Source organism: Lipotes vexillifer, unplaced genomic scaffold (genome assembly GCF_000442215.2).
Source record: "Lipotes vexillifer unplaced genomic scaffold, Lipotes_vexillifer_v1.1 scaffold39, whole genome shotgun sequence".
NCBI classification, from domain to species: Eukaryota; Metazoa; Chordata; class Mammalia; order Artiodactyla; family Lipotidae; genus Lipotes; species Lipotes vexillifer.
In genome coordinates this window covers 1,051,543-1,068,705 of record NW_006787038.1, presented here as the reverse complement: position 1 = coordinate 1,068,705, position 17,163 = coordinate 1,051,543, and the positions used below count along the sequence as shown (strand labels likewise).

Here is a 17,163-nt window from a genome sequence, read left to right as displayed (position 1 = left end):
GAAAGAGCCCCAAATTCCACCTGTGCAATTCAGGAAAAGCTTCCAAAAGGGGTTGATCTGGGTTTAAGTATTGCAAGAGTAGGAGGCCTTTAGCTAGAGGGGAAGAGAGTTCCTGGTAAAGGAAATAGCAAGTATGAAATAAACATCTAGAGAACAAGGAGTTTGGTGTGACTGGACATAGGATAGTTTTTTCAGCAACAGTACTAATGAGTGTGTCTTGGAAAATGAAGAAAAGAAAGGAGATCTAACCTTTCAAAACTATATGATAATGTTTTATTATACCAGATGCAGTGCCTTTTATGCCCTCTTGACAGCAGGGAGACTGTGTGCCAGTGACAAAATAAAACTAAGTGGCCTAGGGCTTCACTGGTGGCGCAGTGGTTAAGAATCCGCCTGTCGGGCTTTCCTGGTGGCGCAGTGGTTGAGAGTCTGCCTGCCGATGCAGGGGACGTGGGTTCGTGCCCTGGTCTGGGAGGATCCCACATGCCGCGGAGCGGCTGGGCCCGTGAGCCATGGCCGCTGGGCCTGTGCATCCGGAGCCTGTGCTCCGCAACGGGAGAGGCCACAGCAGTGAGAGGCCCGTGTACCGCAAAAAAAAAAAAGAATCCGCCTGTCAATGCAGGGGAAACGGGTTCGATCCCTGGTCCGGGAAGATCCCACATGCCACAGAGCAACTAAGCCGGTGCGCCACAACTACTGAGGCAGTGCTCTAGAGCCCGTGCACCTGCAACGAAGAGTAACACCTGCTCGCTGCAACTAGAGAAAGCCCGCGTGCAGCAATGAAGACCCAACACAGCCAATAAATAAATAAATTTTTTTTAAAAAAGAAAACAAACAAACAAAATAAGTGGCCTAGAATGCTCCAGTTGGCTTATCCGTGCATTTTCTGCCCTGTAAGAGAATTTACATGAAACAAAATTAATATCCAACAATTGCTTGATGTGTACTCATTCTTTCATTCTGCAGAGTATTACTGAGTGCTTACTCTAGTCCAGGAATGGTGCTAGGGGCTTAGGACACAACCATCTAGTGATCTAAGGGAGAGAGACTTAATAATTAAATAAGCTACTATTCCCTAGTGCGATATGAGAAATAGAGGAATTCAGGTGTTTTATGAACTTCATAATCAGGTACTTAGCCTAGACCAGAGATTGAGACTTAAAAACTTCCAACTCTGCTACTGCCCCTCTCACTCACAGGAGTTAATCTTGTTTTTTCTACTTCAGAGGAAACAAAAACCATTAGATGAGAATGTCCTCAACTTCCTGCTAGCAAGCCTACAGAACTGACCTGTACCTGTACCTGTACCCAAAGTGATAGGGCGCTAAGGAATAGACGTGAGCCAAGCAAATGGGATGAAACAATTCCAGGCAAGAGGGAGCAGCATGTGCAAGGGCAATGAGATCACAAAACATGTTCTGAACAGCTGCAGCATAGAGAGAGCAAGGAGGAAAGCGACAAGCTAGGAAACTAGAGAAGTAAAGATACTATGTAGAGTCTTCTAAGCAACATCAAGGTGAGTCTTTATCCCAAGGACAATGGAAAGCCATTGATAGGTTTTAAACAAAGGAGTGATCTAACCAGGTTTGTGTTTTAGAAAGACCCTCTGGCTATGGAGTGGAAACTAGATTCAGAAGGTTTAAGATTGGAGGCTGGGAGACCTGTTAGGAAACCATTGTTGAAGTCCAGGTGAGAGACAATGATGGCATAGACTTCGGTGAGGGTAGGAGGGGTGGAGAGAAGGGGGTGCATTTCAAAGACTTCTGGGAGGACAGATTGCCAGGACTTGTTTGATTCACTGAGGAGAGAGAGGGAGAAGTTGGGGTGACATTCAAGTTTCTGGCTGGGCAGTTAGGTGGATAGTAGCCCCATTTACTGAACGGTGGGCTATAGGAAACAGAGCTGGTTGGTGGAAGGAAGATGAGGTCAGCTTTTTCAACATGTACCTAAATAACATCCAAGTAGAGATGTGGTGAAGACAGTTATGTAGGTATTACCTGAAGAGGAAGATTCTGGTGAGGAATTACAGATTTGGGCATCACCAGGATCTAGATAATTAAGCCACTGGAGTTGATGAAATCACCCAAGGAGAGTTCAGGAACTCCTTGTTCAGGAACTCAACCATTAGAGGCCAGGTATAGGAGACTGAACCAGCATAGAAGGCATAGAAAAAGTGGCCCAAGAAATAGAAAAGATACCAGGGCATCACAGAATACAAGTGGAGAGGGGATTCAGACAGAGGGCATGATTAAATAACTCTCCACCTCTGCTGAGAGGTCAAGTACAAGAAGGACTCGGAAGAGTCCATGGTATGGAGGAAGTCACTCGTGTTCAGTCATAAAGCTTGGAGCTGATTGAAGAGTTAGTGGGAGATGGGGAGGTAATTGGTATAGAGAACTCTGGCTATTGGATGGAGAGAGGTTTAAGGTACAGGAAAGAAAGAATCATTGATGGAGGTGTCCGAGGCAGGAGGAACAGTTCAGAGCACAGGTGCAGAGATTAGCCTTAGATCACAAGACAGACATCTCTTCAGTCAGTCCACCTCTGTGCACCTCTGTCTCCCAGTCACTCTGTCCCTGTGAACCTTGGTAGCTACCTTCTCCACTATAAGAGGAAGAAAGGAAAAAATGATGGGTGTTGGTCAGTTTTGTAGGCTTACTGGTAAGAAGTTGAGGAAGTTCCCATCTGATGGTTTCTGTTTCCGCTGAAGTAGAAAAAATAAGATCAGCTCTTTTTTTTTAATTAAAAAAATTTTAATTGAAATATAGTTGATTTATAATGTTGTACCAACCTCTGCTGTACAGCAAAGTGACTCAGTAATACACATATAGACATTCTTTTTTTAATATTCTTTTCCATTATGGTTTATCACAGGATATTGAATATAGTGCCCTGTGCTATACAGTAGGACCTTGTTGTTTATCCATCCTATATATAATAGTTTACATCTGCAAGATCAGCTCTTAAGAGTGAGAAGGAAAGGAACAGAGTTGAAAATTTTAAGAGAATTGTTAAGTTTTGAAATAGCAAGGAGCATGAGCAAATAAGTATTTATAGTAATAACATGTAATGAGCACCAACTACTTGCTAGCTATTTTTCATACCTGGACAAGCTTGATCTTAGTAACTCTGTAAAGTAGGTAAACAAGATTCGGTGCCTGCCCTTGTGGAATTTATAGTCTTTGGGATAACAAACAAGTAACTAGGTCATTACAACACTGACATAACCTCTTAGGGGAAATATTGGCTGCTATGGAGTACAAAAAAGGACAGCTAACCAAGTCTGGGGTGGGGGACAGTCAGGCAACATAAGCTGCCCAGTGGACCTTTCTTTCGTTCAGTAGATGTTTACTGAACACCTACTCTGTTGGTATTCGGAACGTGACTATAAGTAAGACATGGTGGTCTCCAGGAGAGTGTTGATGGTTTGAAATAGCTTTTGTGGGGACTGGGAGAGGAAGCAGACCAGGCATTTGGAAGCACTGTCTGCTGGCCCAAAGGACCAGCACCCTTTCCTCTGGACAGTGCTGCAGGCACACAAACAAATTCTTGTACTTTATGCAGCCCTAAACTCTTTGGTTAACATGATTTCTCTTCAGACAAGGTAATAGCAAGGTAACTATTTTAGTTTGCTCACTTTGATTAGACTTCAGTATTTCTTATATCAACTTGCATAGCATATATACAAACTATTTTTTTTTAGAGAACTATAGCATATATACAAACTATTTTTTTTTAGAGAACTAAAAAAAAACTATTTTTTTTTTATTGTAACTGATCCCCCCGACCCCTGCCATTTCCTGATTAAATCCTATTACCTGTATAACACATTCTTTTCCTATTAGGTACATGTGGCTTTTTTTTTTTTTAATTTATTTTTGGCTGTGTTGGATCCTCGTTGCTGTGCACAGGCTTTCTCTGATTGTGGCGAGCGGGGGCTAATTTTTGTTGCAGTGCGCGGGCTTCTCATTGCAATGTCTTCTCTTGCTGCGGAGCGTGGGCTCTAGGCGCGCAGGCTTCAGTAGTTGTGGCACGTGCGCTCAGTAGTTGTGGCTTGCGAGCTCTAGAGCACAGGCTCAGTAGTTGTGGCACACGGGCTTAGTTACTTCGCGGCATGTGGGATCTTCCCAGACCAGGGCTCGAACCCGTGTTCCTTGCATTGATAGGCAGATTCTTAACCACTGCGCCACCAGGGAAGCCCACATGTGACATTTTTAAAAACAGCTTTATTGAAATAAAATTGACCTAAAATAAACTGTACATATTTTAAAGTGTATAATTTTTTTTATTTGTTTATTTTTGGCTGTGTTGGGTCTTCATTGTTGTGCATGGGCTTTCTCTAGTTGCAGCGAGCGGGGGCTACTCTTCGTTGTGGTGTGTGGGCTTCTCATTGCAGTGGTTTCTCTTGTTGCGGAGCACGGGCTCTAGGCGTGCAGGCTTCAGTAGTTGTGGCATTCAGGCTCAGTAGCTATGGCTTGTGGGCTCTAGAGTACAGGCTCAGTAGTTGTGGTGCACGGGCTTAGTTGCTCCACGGCATGTGGGATCTTCCCGGGGTAGGGATTGAACTCATGTCCTCTGCATTGGCAGGCGGATTCTTAACCACTGCGCCACCAGGGAAGCCCTAAAGTGTATAATTTGATGTTTTAATATTTATATACACCTGTGAAGACATCACAATCAAGAGAGTGAACATATTAATTGCCCCAAAACGTTTCTCTCTTACCCCCTTTCCTCTTTTCCTCCTCCGTTGTCTCTAGGTAACCACTCATCTGCTTTCTGACATTACCTTTTACATTTTCTAGTTTTATATAAATGGAATCATACCGTATATACTCTTTTTAAGTCTTAACTTCTTTCACTCAGTATAATTACTATAGTTATCCATGTTGCATATATCAATAGTCGATTCCTTTTTATTGCTGAGTAGTATTCCAACATATGGATATACCATACTAGTTTCCCTATTCACCCATCCAATTGTGGACATTTGCGTTGTTCCCAAATTTTAGGCTGTTACCAATAAATTTACCATGAACATTCATGTTTTAAGTATTTGTGTGGGCATATTATACATACATTTGACACTTGGTTATATGCTATCTTATATTCAACACCTATTGTGTTAGACACCATCCTAAGTATTTTCTTATTTTTAGATTTATGGTGACTACAGTTACCAGGTCAAAAATTAGAAAAATATGGTCTAATGACAAAAAAATATTTTTTTAACCAGGACTGTCCTGGAAATTGAGCACATGATCATTGTGGTTTATTGTTCTCTCATAGTTTGCTGTGACTCATAGTCTCACAACTTTTCTCTTTATAAAGACTGTATGACCCTTGAGAGCAAACACCAAGTCCTTTTTCATATACCGACAGTAACTAGTATAATGTTAAGCATATAGTAGCCATTCACTAAATTTTTAATAATTTTCTGCTCTCATTTATCAAAATAACCATTCTTTTACCTCCCAGGTTTCTTCCAAGGTGAACTCCAGTTGGCACCCAGCATCCTCCTTCTCTTCATCTTCAGTGGTGAGTTTATTTGGTAATAAAGGCTGACTTCTGAGAAGGAATCCAGTATAATTTGGGGGTATTCCCATTTATCTTCTTTACATAATTATGATCAGAGTTTATCTGAAATTTTGTATCTTGGTTTTCTTATATTATGTCTACTATGTTGTAAGCATTTACAATATTGCACGGTGGTCTTTATGATTATGATTTTTAATGGCTATATAATATTCTATCAAGTAGATATAGCCTGAATTAACTAATAATTTTTCCAGATAACATTTAGACTTATTCTGTTTTTCAGTATTATAAAACAAACATTTATTTATGTAGTTTTCTTCTTTCCCTTCTGAATTAGGATTACTGTGTCAAAAGATACATTTTCTTGGCTTCTAGAGGTTTTCTTGACCCTGCCAGAAAGGTTGTCTTCTTTACAACCTTTAGAGTTGTTTTTACAGACCTACTGTCTATCAGCCATTTGCAGTAACGAAACCTGATATATAAGGACTGGTGCTCAAAATCCTGTTTATATAGAAGCATGCACATACTGTAACATAGTAATCTTTCACCTTTTTTGGCCCACAGACCACTTTGAAAATTTAATGAAAACAAGCTACTTCTCAGAAAAACTACACAGATAGAAATGTCTTTTAAAATCTTTTGATCATAAAGGTAATGCATGCTCATGGTAATGTGACAGAAAGTCAGCTGGGCCAAGACGTCCTAATAGCTAATCTTTGTTAACACAGAGTCTACTGCTTTTTTAGTATAAGCTTCTCAGTGGCATATGTTTACTCGTGAAGTTCCACTGTGTGATTAGCAGGGAATTTCACATTTACAGAGAGATCACAGTATTGAGAGGCTCTGCCCCATATTAATAAGCACTATAGACAAGTATATTGTATATCTCTTTCCTAGTGCTAACATTCCTAGAGGGCAGAAAATTCAGTTATCAACCCCAATTTCTTTTCTCTTTGTGAAAGAGAGAAGTAAAGCAACTAACTAATACAAAGTTTTGTGGTGTTTTGTTTTTTTTTTTCCCCAGCCAACTGTAAAGCTTTTCATTGATGGGAAATTTATTGAATCCAAAAGTGACAAATGGATGGACATCCACAACCCCGTAAGCAAAGCTGCTTTGGGACTTAAATTTAACCAGCCTAGAATTCTGGGAACATGGTGGGAAAATAGGGACCAGGGTGTCTACTGTGAAGCACATGGCGCTGCCCCTGCGACTATACAAAAAATGAAGAAGGTGGGGCAGGGACAAAGGATGATGTGCTGCTTTTTTTAAAAAAAAAAAAGATTTATTTATTATTTGTTTATTTATTTTATTTATTTTTGGCTGCATCGGGTCTTAGTTGCAGCACGCGGGATCTTCGTTGAGGCATGTGGGATCCTTGTTGCAGCGTGCAGGCTTCTCTCTAGTTATGGCTCACAGGCTCCAGGGCACATGGGCTCTGTAATTGTGGCGTGCGGGTTCCAGAGCACATGGGCTCTGTAGTTTGTGGCACACAGGCTCTCTAGTTGAGGGGCGCGAGCTCAGTAGTTGTGGCACGTGGGCCTAGTTGCCCCGCAGCATGTGGGATCTTAGTTCCCTGACCAGGGGTCGAACCTGTGGCCCCTGCATTGTAAGGCAGTTTTTTTTGTTTGTTTTATTTAGTTAGTTAGTTAGTTAGTTTTGGCTGCATTGAGTCTTCGTTGCTGTGTGGGGGCTTTCTCTAGTTGAGGCAAGCGGGGGCTACTCTTCGTTGCTGTGCGCGGGCTTCTCATTGCAGTGGTTTCTCTTGTCACGGAGCACAGGCTCTAGGTGCGCAGGCTTCGGTAGTTGTGGCACGTGGGCTCAGTAGTTGTGGCTCACGGGCTCTAGAGTGCAGGCTCAGTGGTTGTTGTGCATGGGCTTTGTTGCTCTGCGGCATGTGGGATCTTCCCAGACCAGGGATCGAGCCTGTCCCCCTTGCAATGGCAGGCAGATTCTTAACCACTGCACCACCAGGCAAGCCCTAAGGCAGATTCTTTACCACTGGACCACCAGAGAAGTCCCTGATGTGCTGCTTTCTCCATCAGGCCACCAATGAGGTCATTGGTCGGGTCCCTCAAGCCACCAAGGCTGAAATGGATGCAGCAGTTTCTTCCTGCAAACGTGCTTTTCCTGCATGGGCAGACACTTCAATATTAAGCCGTCAGCAGGTCCTGCTCCGCTATCAACAACTCATTAAAGAAAACTTGGTAAGAAATCTGAATGGTATAATTTTCCAAACTGTTGCCTAGGGGATACTTGTCACTCTCATAGAGGCCCTTTTAGCTGCTCTCCCTAACTGTACAATACAGAGAGCCATAGATCATGGCTCTCTCCCTCATAGTACTTCTCCCTGACTTTTATTCTTTTTTGGCTGCCTGAGAACTAACAGGAGGCACATCCTTGCATTGGTTTCTATTTGTGTGTTTTCTCTCTAGAAAGAAATTGCCAGGTTAATCACGCTGGAACAAGGGAAGACCCTAGCGGATGCCGAAGGAGATGTATTTCGAGGCCTTCGTAAGCAGGGATTCCTCATGGGGAGTTCAGGGACATTGGGAAGAAGCAAAGAAAAATGAGAGGCAAAGACCCCAGATGGGGGATTGCTTCTTCCTTTATGTAGATTTTGCTATCCCATGATATCTTTTTTACTACTTATGGGAAATGACAGTACTCAGGTATCTGTGGGATTGGTTTACTTCATTCATTATTTTACTCAAATGATCTTCCAAATGGTATATGTATTGCACTGTCTTTTTCCCATTCATATAATCTCACTTTACGCAACCCCTTCACATGGCAAGTCAGTGTTTCTTCCCTCTGTCGTTGGTCTTGCCACTCAGGGCTGACTAGAGCATGACAAAACTAAGTAGTGCACAGTGTGGAGAGTTGGTGGCCCGACTGCTTCTCTGTTCCAGAGGTGGTTGAGCATGCCTGCAGTGTGACATCCCTCATGCTGGGAGAGACCATGCCATCCATCACCAAAGACATGGACCTTTATTCCTACCGTCTGCCTCTGGGGGTGTGTGCAGGCATTGCTCCGTTCAATTTTCCTGCCATGATCCCCCTTTGGATGTTTCCCATGGCCATGGTATGTGGAAATACCTTCCTAATGAAACCATCAGAGCGAGTCCCTGGAGCAACTATACTTCTTGCCAAGTTGCTTCAGGACTCTGGTGCCCCTGACGGAACACTGAATGTCATCCATGGACAACATGAAGGTAACTGCCCCTCTGTACATGGCACTTAATCTGGATACCAAAAAATCAAGGTGTTCAGTCAGTGATGGGGTGTTTTAGGATGAAGAACCTAGGGATGAAGGGATTTACTAGTAGTAACCTCCATGTTTGAAGATAATGTTTGTTGATTGTTTTGCCACCTCTGTGCTAAGGTAACTAACTGGGGAGTAGCGGTGCTTCTTGCCCTACAGAATACATTAGGACAAAGAAATATGGTTAGGGCAAGATACAGATGAGATTAAAGAGAAGTTTTCATTTCAATATTGAGAGAATTTATAAGGTTATTTAACTCAGACTTTATAGATCTCAGAGGTACTGAAGTCCTTCTGATTCATATAATAATAGCTAACACTTAAAAAGTGCTTCTGTGTTTCAAGCACTGTTCCTAATGCCTTCTATATATTTGTTCCTAATGCCTTCTATGTATTATCTCATTTAGTCTTTACAACAACCCTTTGAGGTAGGTACTATTATTTTCCCATTTTACAGATAAGAAAATTGAGGTATAATGAAACTAAGTGATTTGCCCAAAGTCACGTTGCTAGAAACTGTAAAAGTTGGGATGTGTACACTTAAGAAGGCAGACCCTGGTTTTTACTTTTAAATACTATGCTCTATTGCCTCTCACATGAGGGCACAGTAGTATCTGAGAGTCCCAGTATAAGTGACAGTTGAGGAAATATCACATTCGTAAAGGACAAAAGGAAGAGTTAAGTATTGAAAGGCTATTATTTTGGAGGAAAATAGGAGTTGTAGCCTTCAGAGTTAGATTAAAAGTAGAAATTCTGGACTAGCAAGTGGGAAAAATAATGAAAGAGAAGAGGTTAAATAAGATTTGTAGTTTAAAGAATTTAAGAGAGGGACTTCCCTGGCAGTCCAGTGATTAAGACTCCTCGCTTCCACTGCAGGGGGCGCAGGTTAGATCCCTGGTTGGGGAACTAAAATCCCACTAGTGGTGGAGCATGGCCAAAAAAAAAAGAAGAATTTAAGAGAACAAGGACAGAACTCCAAAATGGGAATCCAGGGTAGAAAAACAAAAGTATGAAAACTTCTCATTCATAACAGTGAGAAAGGGAGAAATTTGCTTTGCTGAGAATCCCACAGCCCTTTTTTCCTTTGTGGTAATCATTTATTTTCTTCTTAAAGCTGTAAACTTTATTTGCGAGCATCCTGATATCAAAGCAATCAGCTTTGTGGGATCCAACCAGGCAGGAGAGTACATCTTTGAGAGAGGGTCAAGACATGGCAAGAGAGTTCAAGCCAATATGGTAACTTCTTACTCCTTTTTCCCCCAAATTCTGTTATATGTATTAAAATTACCTGGAAAAAGCCCCTCAGTAGAGGGGCCACTCATCCCACCCTAATGACAGTGTTTCTTTATTCACAATTCATCCTGGTTGTCTTCCCTTTAACCACGAACAGTGTGATGAGTTTTATTCTCTGTCACTTTAATTACCTTTTATCTTAACCAGGTAATCTTGGTGATAAAGTCACATTTCTCCTTAAGAATGATATTCAAATTCTTTGGGCTTCAGCAGTAACTGCCAAATTCTGCTTCTGGCCCTGTTTCTTCCTTCATACCATTCTTCCAGCTAGACCCCATCCTTCCTGCCTTTAAGGCGTATCCTAACTACTAATGTCAAAGATATGATCTTCCCTAAGAGCCCAGACTATTTAAGGCTCTGGAAAGAGCCAGATATCCGTGTATGATATATGAGTGTGGTTTACTTGGCTGCATAGTTTTACTGTTCCTTAGTGACTAGCTCCTTGCCAAATACTTGGTAATTCTTTGATACTAAATATAATGTCCAGTTGCTACTTTCTTACCCTTCCACTAATGTTGCAAAAAGGGTAGCCACCTATGTACAGGCTTGGAGACTGTTCATGATATGCCCATTTGTTTCTTTTCATGGCTGGATGTGTTTTGGCCAATTTGATTTATGCCCCTCCCATTTCACTACATATTTCTTGAATGTATTCTGTGTCTAACATTATACTATATGTAATGGGATACAGTTAAGTAGCAGACAAGGTATCTATTTATGTACTCAACTATAGCTGTACCTGGAAACATGTGGAAATGACCATATGTCAGTCCCACATAGAAGTTTATGAGGCTGTGTATCTAGAAGCAAGCCAATTGGGGGAATTTCTTTCCGGAAATTGTGTATCAGGAGGCCTACCTCCTATTTTGCCTTTCAGCTGGCTACTGGCAGCTCTATGTTTACATTGCTCTTCATATAACTGGAACCTCTGACAAACGACAAATTCTTTCCTAGCTAACTTAGGAAAGAGAAGGGAGTTCTCCTTGGCTCCTGGATGCAGTGTTTAGCCTGTCAATTTGACCGAATGTGATTGAGGCAGTGTTTTGTTTTTTGGGCGGGGTGGGGGTCGTTTGATAGTGGTTTTGATCTAAATAAACACCTATCAGCTTTTCAGCTGAGGAAGTGAAGCGAAAGTAACCTGGAGACTTACTCAGTGTTACCAGTACTTCAGCAATATCAAAATGATAATAAATCTATTTTCAAAGCAACACAGGATAAATTCTTGAGCCCTTCCCTTAAATTCTCATCTGAAATCTCAGGTTCTTTAATTTCTTAGCCAAATTGTATTTTGCCAAGGAAGATTCATGTACTTTCTGTATTTCCTTAGGGAGCCAAAAACCATGGGGTAGTCATGCCAGATGCCAATAAGGAAAATACTCTGAACCAGCTCGTTGGGGCAGCATTTGGAGCCGCTGGTCAGCGCCGCATGGCTCTTTCAACAGCGATCCTTGTGGGAGAAGCTAAGAAGTGGCTGCCAGAGCTGGTAGAGCGTGCCAAAAAGCTGAGAGTCAATGCAGGTAACCAGTTATCTGCCGGGCTTCTTTAGACTTTGCACCTGTGGCACTAAGCTCTTGATTTTCGCATTGGCCTTGTCCAGTGGGAGCAATCATGTTTATTCTTACCATTGTCTCTCTTTGTACTGTACTACTTGTCATTTGGATTCATCTTTATTTAGCACTCATAATTTATGTTAATGAAGACCTTAAATACTTCTGTGTTGTTCTACAGGAGACCAGCCTGGAGCTGATCTTGGCCCTCTGATCACCCCCCAGGCAAAAGAGCGAGTCTGCAATCTGATTGATAGTGGAACAAAGGAAGGAGCTTCCATCCTTCTTGATGGGCGAGATATTAAAGTCAAAGGTTATGAAAATGGGAACTTTGTTGGGCCAACCATCATCTCAAATGTCAAGGTGAACAACTCTGGATTATTTATTTTGCAAATATATAATTTTGTGAAATTAGCTAAAGGCACCTCATTCACCTAATTTATAAATGAAGACATTTAATGACTAGAGACCTCATCTCTTGCCAGAATTACTCAGTTATTTTATCTCAAGTCTGAATGAGTCTCCCCTTCTGACTTCCAACCTCTTTCCACTATACCAGTGGTTGGATAACTTTACATTAAGAGCTAAAGAGTAAATATTTTTGGCTTTGCAGGGATAAATAGTCTCTGTCACAACTACTCGACTCAGCCATTAACATGGTGTGGTTATATTCCAATAAAACTTTATTTATGGACAATGGAATTTGAATTTCATATAGTTTTAGGTGTCATGATTGATTTTTTTCAACCATTTAAAAATTGTAGAAACCATTCTTTGCTTGTGGGCTGTACAAAAACTGGCAGCAAGCCACTCCAGCTCACAGGCCATTATTTTGCCAGTTCCTATCTTACATTATACTTCTTACTTGTTTAATGTTAAATTCTTCTTCCCTCTCCTTCTTACTGCCTAGCTTATAGCTATTGCAGTGTCTCCATCAATATATCAGCCCCCAATAGTTATTGAATACCTACATCTTCACCAGAAAGTGACAAAAGAAAAAGAATTGGTGTCAATTTTTATTTATCAAAACTGAAAGTTGTGCAGCTAAAATGACAATGACTCCTCAATGACTATATTGAGGAGTTTTTTTGAAATTCAGATATCCCCACTAATCCTATTAAAATCCTGAACAGTCAAGAGCTGAATCTAAGTGTAGTAGAAATTATGAGATTTCTTGCCACAGAGTCATTGAGGAAAAATCCACTTATCAGCAACAAACACAGCTGACCAGCTGCAGTGGTAAAAGATGTTTTCAATGTTTAATGTGACCTGATACCAAAATAAAAATGTACAGACCCATTTGGGAGGCAAAGGAACAAATCAGAATAGATTGTTTATGTTACAGAAAACTTAGCACAGGATTTCTTTAAATAGAAAAATTCTCCTGTGGTATTTTTAATGTATATTTGATTTATTAAAAAAATGAATTTTCAAGTAGTTTTCAGTAAGATAACAATTGGATAAACAAGTAATACAGGCATAAAACAGGAAGCTAGTAATGGGTCATGAGACCTAAAAATACAGTGCTTAAAGAAAAGGAGTGTAGTTATATAGTTACAGTAATAGGAATTTCAAGTTATTTATGATGGGTAGCTTGGAAGATGGAACACAGCAAGAAAGGACTTTTTTTAATAGGTGATTTAAAATGAAAAGAGATTATTACTAACATAAAAGCTGTTCATTAAGCAAGTGGGTAATAAAGTACCAAATAAGCAAAAAATACTGACTTCTTTTCTGCTACATCACTCCTGGCAGCCAAATATGACCTGTTACAAAGAGGAGATTTTTGGCCCAGTTCTTGTAGTTCTGGAAACAGACACTTTGGATGAAGCCATCAAGATCGTAAATGACAACCCATATGGAAATGGAACTGCCATCTTCACCACCAATGGAGCCACTGCTCGGAAATATTCCCACCTGGTAGATGTCGGACAGGTTTGTGAACAGAATTCTTAGGATATTCTTGTAGCCATTTACTGTTTCCTATGTAAGGGGAGAAGGTAAACAGCGATCAGTCACTGCCCCTCTGATCTCCCTCAGTGCCCCATTTCTTCCTCAGGAATAAAAGCTCATGGGATGCAGGATCGGGTAGAAGGTGGGTAGTTAAAATTGGTCTCTCTGATGCCAAGCATTTGGGCTTCTAAATGGAAAGTTCCTTTGTTTTTCTTAGTATGTGACGTGGATTTGTTCTGCTTTAGGTCGGGGTGAATGTGCCCATTCCAGTGCCTTTGCCAATGTTCTCATTCACTGGCTCTCGAGCTTCCTTCAGGGGAGACACCAATTTCTATGGCAAACAGGTGACTTTAAGTTTAAAAAATATATTTTTCCTCTAAGAAACTTTCTTGAACATATTCGGGAACAAGTCAGTAGTTTCCCTAGAAAAGATATAAAAGTTAACAAAATTTTGCCAATTCCTGAATAACTCAAGGCAACAGAGTTTTTGGGAAAGAGCATGAGTAAATCCAAGTCTTTGTATATGTCCTCTCCTCTGCCTGTGACCCTCTCTTCCTGTATCCCCCCTTTCTCCCCCCTTTTCATCTGACTGTTAACCCCCAGTTTAAAGTGTGGACTCCTCCAGAAAATCACTTCTGACCACCACCATCCCCTTCAGTGTTGGGTTGGGTATGTCCTCATGTGCTCCCACTGCACACATTGCTCCCATAATAGTTACTCATTTACTAAAAATTTTATTGAGCACCTTCTGTATATTAAACACTATTCTATAATAAAAATTATATAAATGCAGCACCGAACAAAAAATAAATAAATAGAGCAGATCTGGAACCAAATTACCACTATTATCACATCCTTCAACTGGTGCATATATCCTAAAGCAAGAACAGGCATGGCACCGTTCAAACAGCAGAAATGGGCTGGAGCACAGTGAGTGAATAAGGAAGATAGTGGTAAGAGATGAGGTTAGAGAGGTAGGCAGAGGCAAGTCATGTAGTAGGACTATTTAAGCCATGTTAAGAAGCTCTCATCACACTGTAATTATTATTTACTTATCTGCAGAACGTGGCACAGAGCAAGTACCCAAATATGTGTTGGACAAATGGGCTAGTGAAAGTTCTTTGTAGTCCCACAGAAATACAGCCATTTTGGGACCTTCAGTAAAAAATTACTTATTTTCTATACAGGTTTCCCTTTTATAGGTTAATAATAAATTAACAGTGGGATTACACAGCAGGCTATGACTGTGTAGCCAGCTGGTTAAGAAACACTGTTTGGAGGTGGATTATCCAGTTTGTGCATTAGTCACAGCTTTTGTAAAATTGACTAGTTTGATACTATTGAAACTTTCTTTCAAGGGAAGCAGAGTAAAACTCTTGCTTAAAATAGTTTGTCAGTTTTGGAGTTTTTTTCCTGCTATGTCTTTGTTTAATTACTGTAAGTTACTCTGGTGAGTGAGGCTTCTTAGAGTAAAAGACTGACCTTATATACAGTTTGAAGTCTTAAATCCTTAGGTACTTAAATTGCTATTTTGCACTCTGGAAAGAAGACATAAAAGTATCATTCTTACATAATAAAATGTAAACTTCAGTTGTATCTTATATTGAAAGTATGTAATAATCTCTAAAGTTGTTTTCACTGTATTAACATTGCCCAGATTTTGTCTAATAATTCCAGAAGAGTATTTTAATCAAGCTGGTGTGTTTTTTTCTAACAGTATCCTTCTAGCTTGCTAGTAATTTTATGTGTTAGATCTGCAGTCTATTCTCTTTTACTCAAGCCTATTCTTATAAAATAAATACAAGTTTAACAGTTTACCTTGTTCAATTTTTCCATTTAGATGTGCCAGGTAATAAGCTAAATGTTTTACATAAATTATCTCATGAGCAATATATTTAATTTTGGTTGCACCTATTCCTCCAGTAGGAACGTGAATAGCATTTCATAGCATCTCCTTCAAAAGTGATTAAAAGAGGAATCATGAAACCCCCGGGCATATATGATAACTCTTTCTCTCTTTTTTTTTTTCTTTCTTTGTTCTCTTTAGGGCATCCAGTTCTACACTCAGCTAAAAACTGTAACTTCACAGTGGAAAGAAGAAGATGCTTCTCTTTCCTCACCTGCTGTAGTCATGCCTACCATGGGCCGTTAGAAATGAGTTTGTTCTGGACTCAGTCCATCCTGAGTAATTGCCCTTTATTCTTGACCAACTCCAACTGCCAACTTTGCTCAGATCAGATCCCTGGGATTGGAATACTATGTAACTAAAATCTTTCACAGGACCATTATCCCCTGTTAAGTAGCTAATAGGGAGACTCCTAGTGTCATTCTGAAACCAGATTTTCACTTGCTCTTCATAATTTTATTTTTGAGGTCACTGTTCTAACTGTGAAATGCTTCTCTGGAATAAGAGCTTAGACCTGATTTCTAAAAATTTTCCCCTTTTCTGATGACTTGAAGGAAGGGAACATTAGTGTGTGTAAAGACGATCTTCCAAGGAAGAGGATCTATTGTATGGGGAAATAGGTCAAAAATAATTCACCCATTGGTTGATCATCAAATACAGCCCCACATAAATGCCAGTGGGTGAGGCCTCTCTGCAAAGCTTTGCTGAGCCTCTCATTTATCCCACACCACACAAGATATAATCTATCTCTACTTATCCCACAGATGTGACAACTGCTTCTGTCTTTTCTGCTGAATGCCACTTTGTCCTAGTGACTCATGACCACTAATTCTATCATTGTCACTGTTCCTGCTTCTTAAAACCACTTCCCAAGGATACCTCAGTATGTATTGGATAAATCAACTTTTTGTGGTGTGTGCCAAGCGTTAAATTTCAGGGTTTGCTTCAGCAGTCAATTAATGCTTCAGTCATTAATTCAGATGCCAACAGGATTTTTTTAGAAAACTATTTCAAAAGTTATATCAGGCCCAGAAATCAAGGGGTATTCCAACATGAAAGTGAGCAAGGCTCTTTTTTGTTGTTGTTGCTTAACAGGATCTTCCGTTTATTGAGAAGTGATTAATGGTAAAAAGAAAGGCAATGCCCTTTCCTCATTGGCTGAATGAGAAACTGAAGAAACATTCACTACATGTTTTACAATATTTTTCTCTTCCAAAATGCATTTCTGTAAACAAGTTTTAACCACTGTTCTTAGCTTTGAAATCAAATTAATGCTGAACTTAATCAGTATAATGTATAAGAACAGAACATTTCTTAGGACTCCTAGTACTTTACTTAGAGTAAAAAACGGTCAGAGAAAATGAACCACCCTTAAAGATACAACCTTGGGTGACACTGTTAAATTCTCCAAAACAAAAATTCTCCCTAAAAATGTCCTTCCCGTTTGGAAGGGAAAAACCAAATTCCTACTTTCTGGGGTGGAGGCTCAAAACCTTCAGACTCAAGTGTTCTCCAAGTATGTGCGAGACTGTTGCCTAAAGTAAGGCTAACCTGATATTACTTGTCAAAATTTTTATATTGTTCTTTCCTCTTGCCTGCATTTCTCATTTGTGATACTTTTTATTTTTATTTTTTTGCGGTACGCGGGCCTCTCACTGTTGTGGCC

At 40.3% G+C, this 17,163-nt stretch overlaps 1 protein-coding gene across 3 annotated transcripts in view; it reads left to right on the top strand.

Moving 5' to 3' along the window:
• ALDH6A1 (aldehyde dehydrogenase 6 family member A1) overlaps positions 1-16,027 on the top strand; it is an 18,154-nt gene extending 2,127 nt beyond the window's left edge. For 2 of the 3 annotated variants that reach the window (XM_007459725.1, XM_007459724.1), the window contains 11 exons: positions 5,476-5,535; positions 6,560-6,634; positions 7,579-7,740; positions 7,969-8,047; positions 8,446-8,748; positions 9,913-10,034; positions 11,419-11,608; positions 11,820-12,001; positions 13,394-13,573; positions 13,837-13,935; positions 15,639-16,027. In XM_007459725.1, coding sequence (XP_007459787.1) covers positions 5,476-5,535; positions 6,560-6,634; positions 7,579-7,740; positions 7,969-8,047; positions 8,446-8,748; positions 9,913-10,034; positions 11,419-11,608; positions 11,820-12,001; positions 13,394-13,573; positions 13,837-13,935; positions 15,639-15,743 — 1,557 coding nt within the window. In that variant the 3' untranslated portion in view covers positions 15,744-16,027. The remainder of the gene's footprint in view (positions 1-5,475; positions 5,536-6,559; positions 6,635-7,578; positions 7,741-7,968; positions 8,048-8,445; positions 8,749-9,912; positions 10,035-11,418; positions 11,609-11,819; positions 12,002-13,393; positions 13,574-13,836; positions 13,936-15,638) is intronic. The other variant, XM_007459726.1, reaches the window with a different exon arrangement.
• The last annotated feature ends 1,136 nt before the right edge of the window (positions 16,028-17,163 follow it).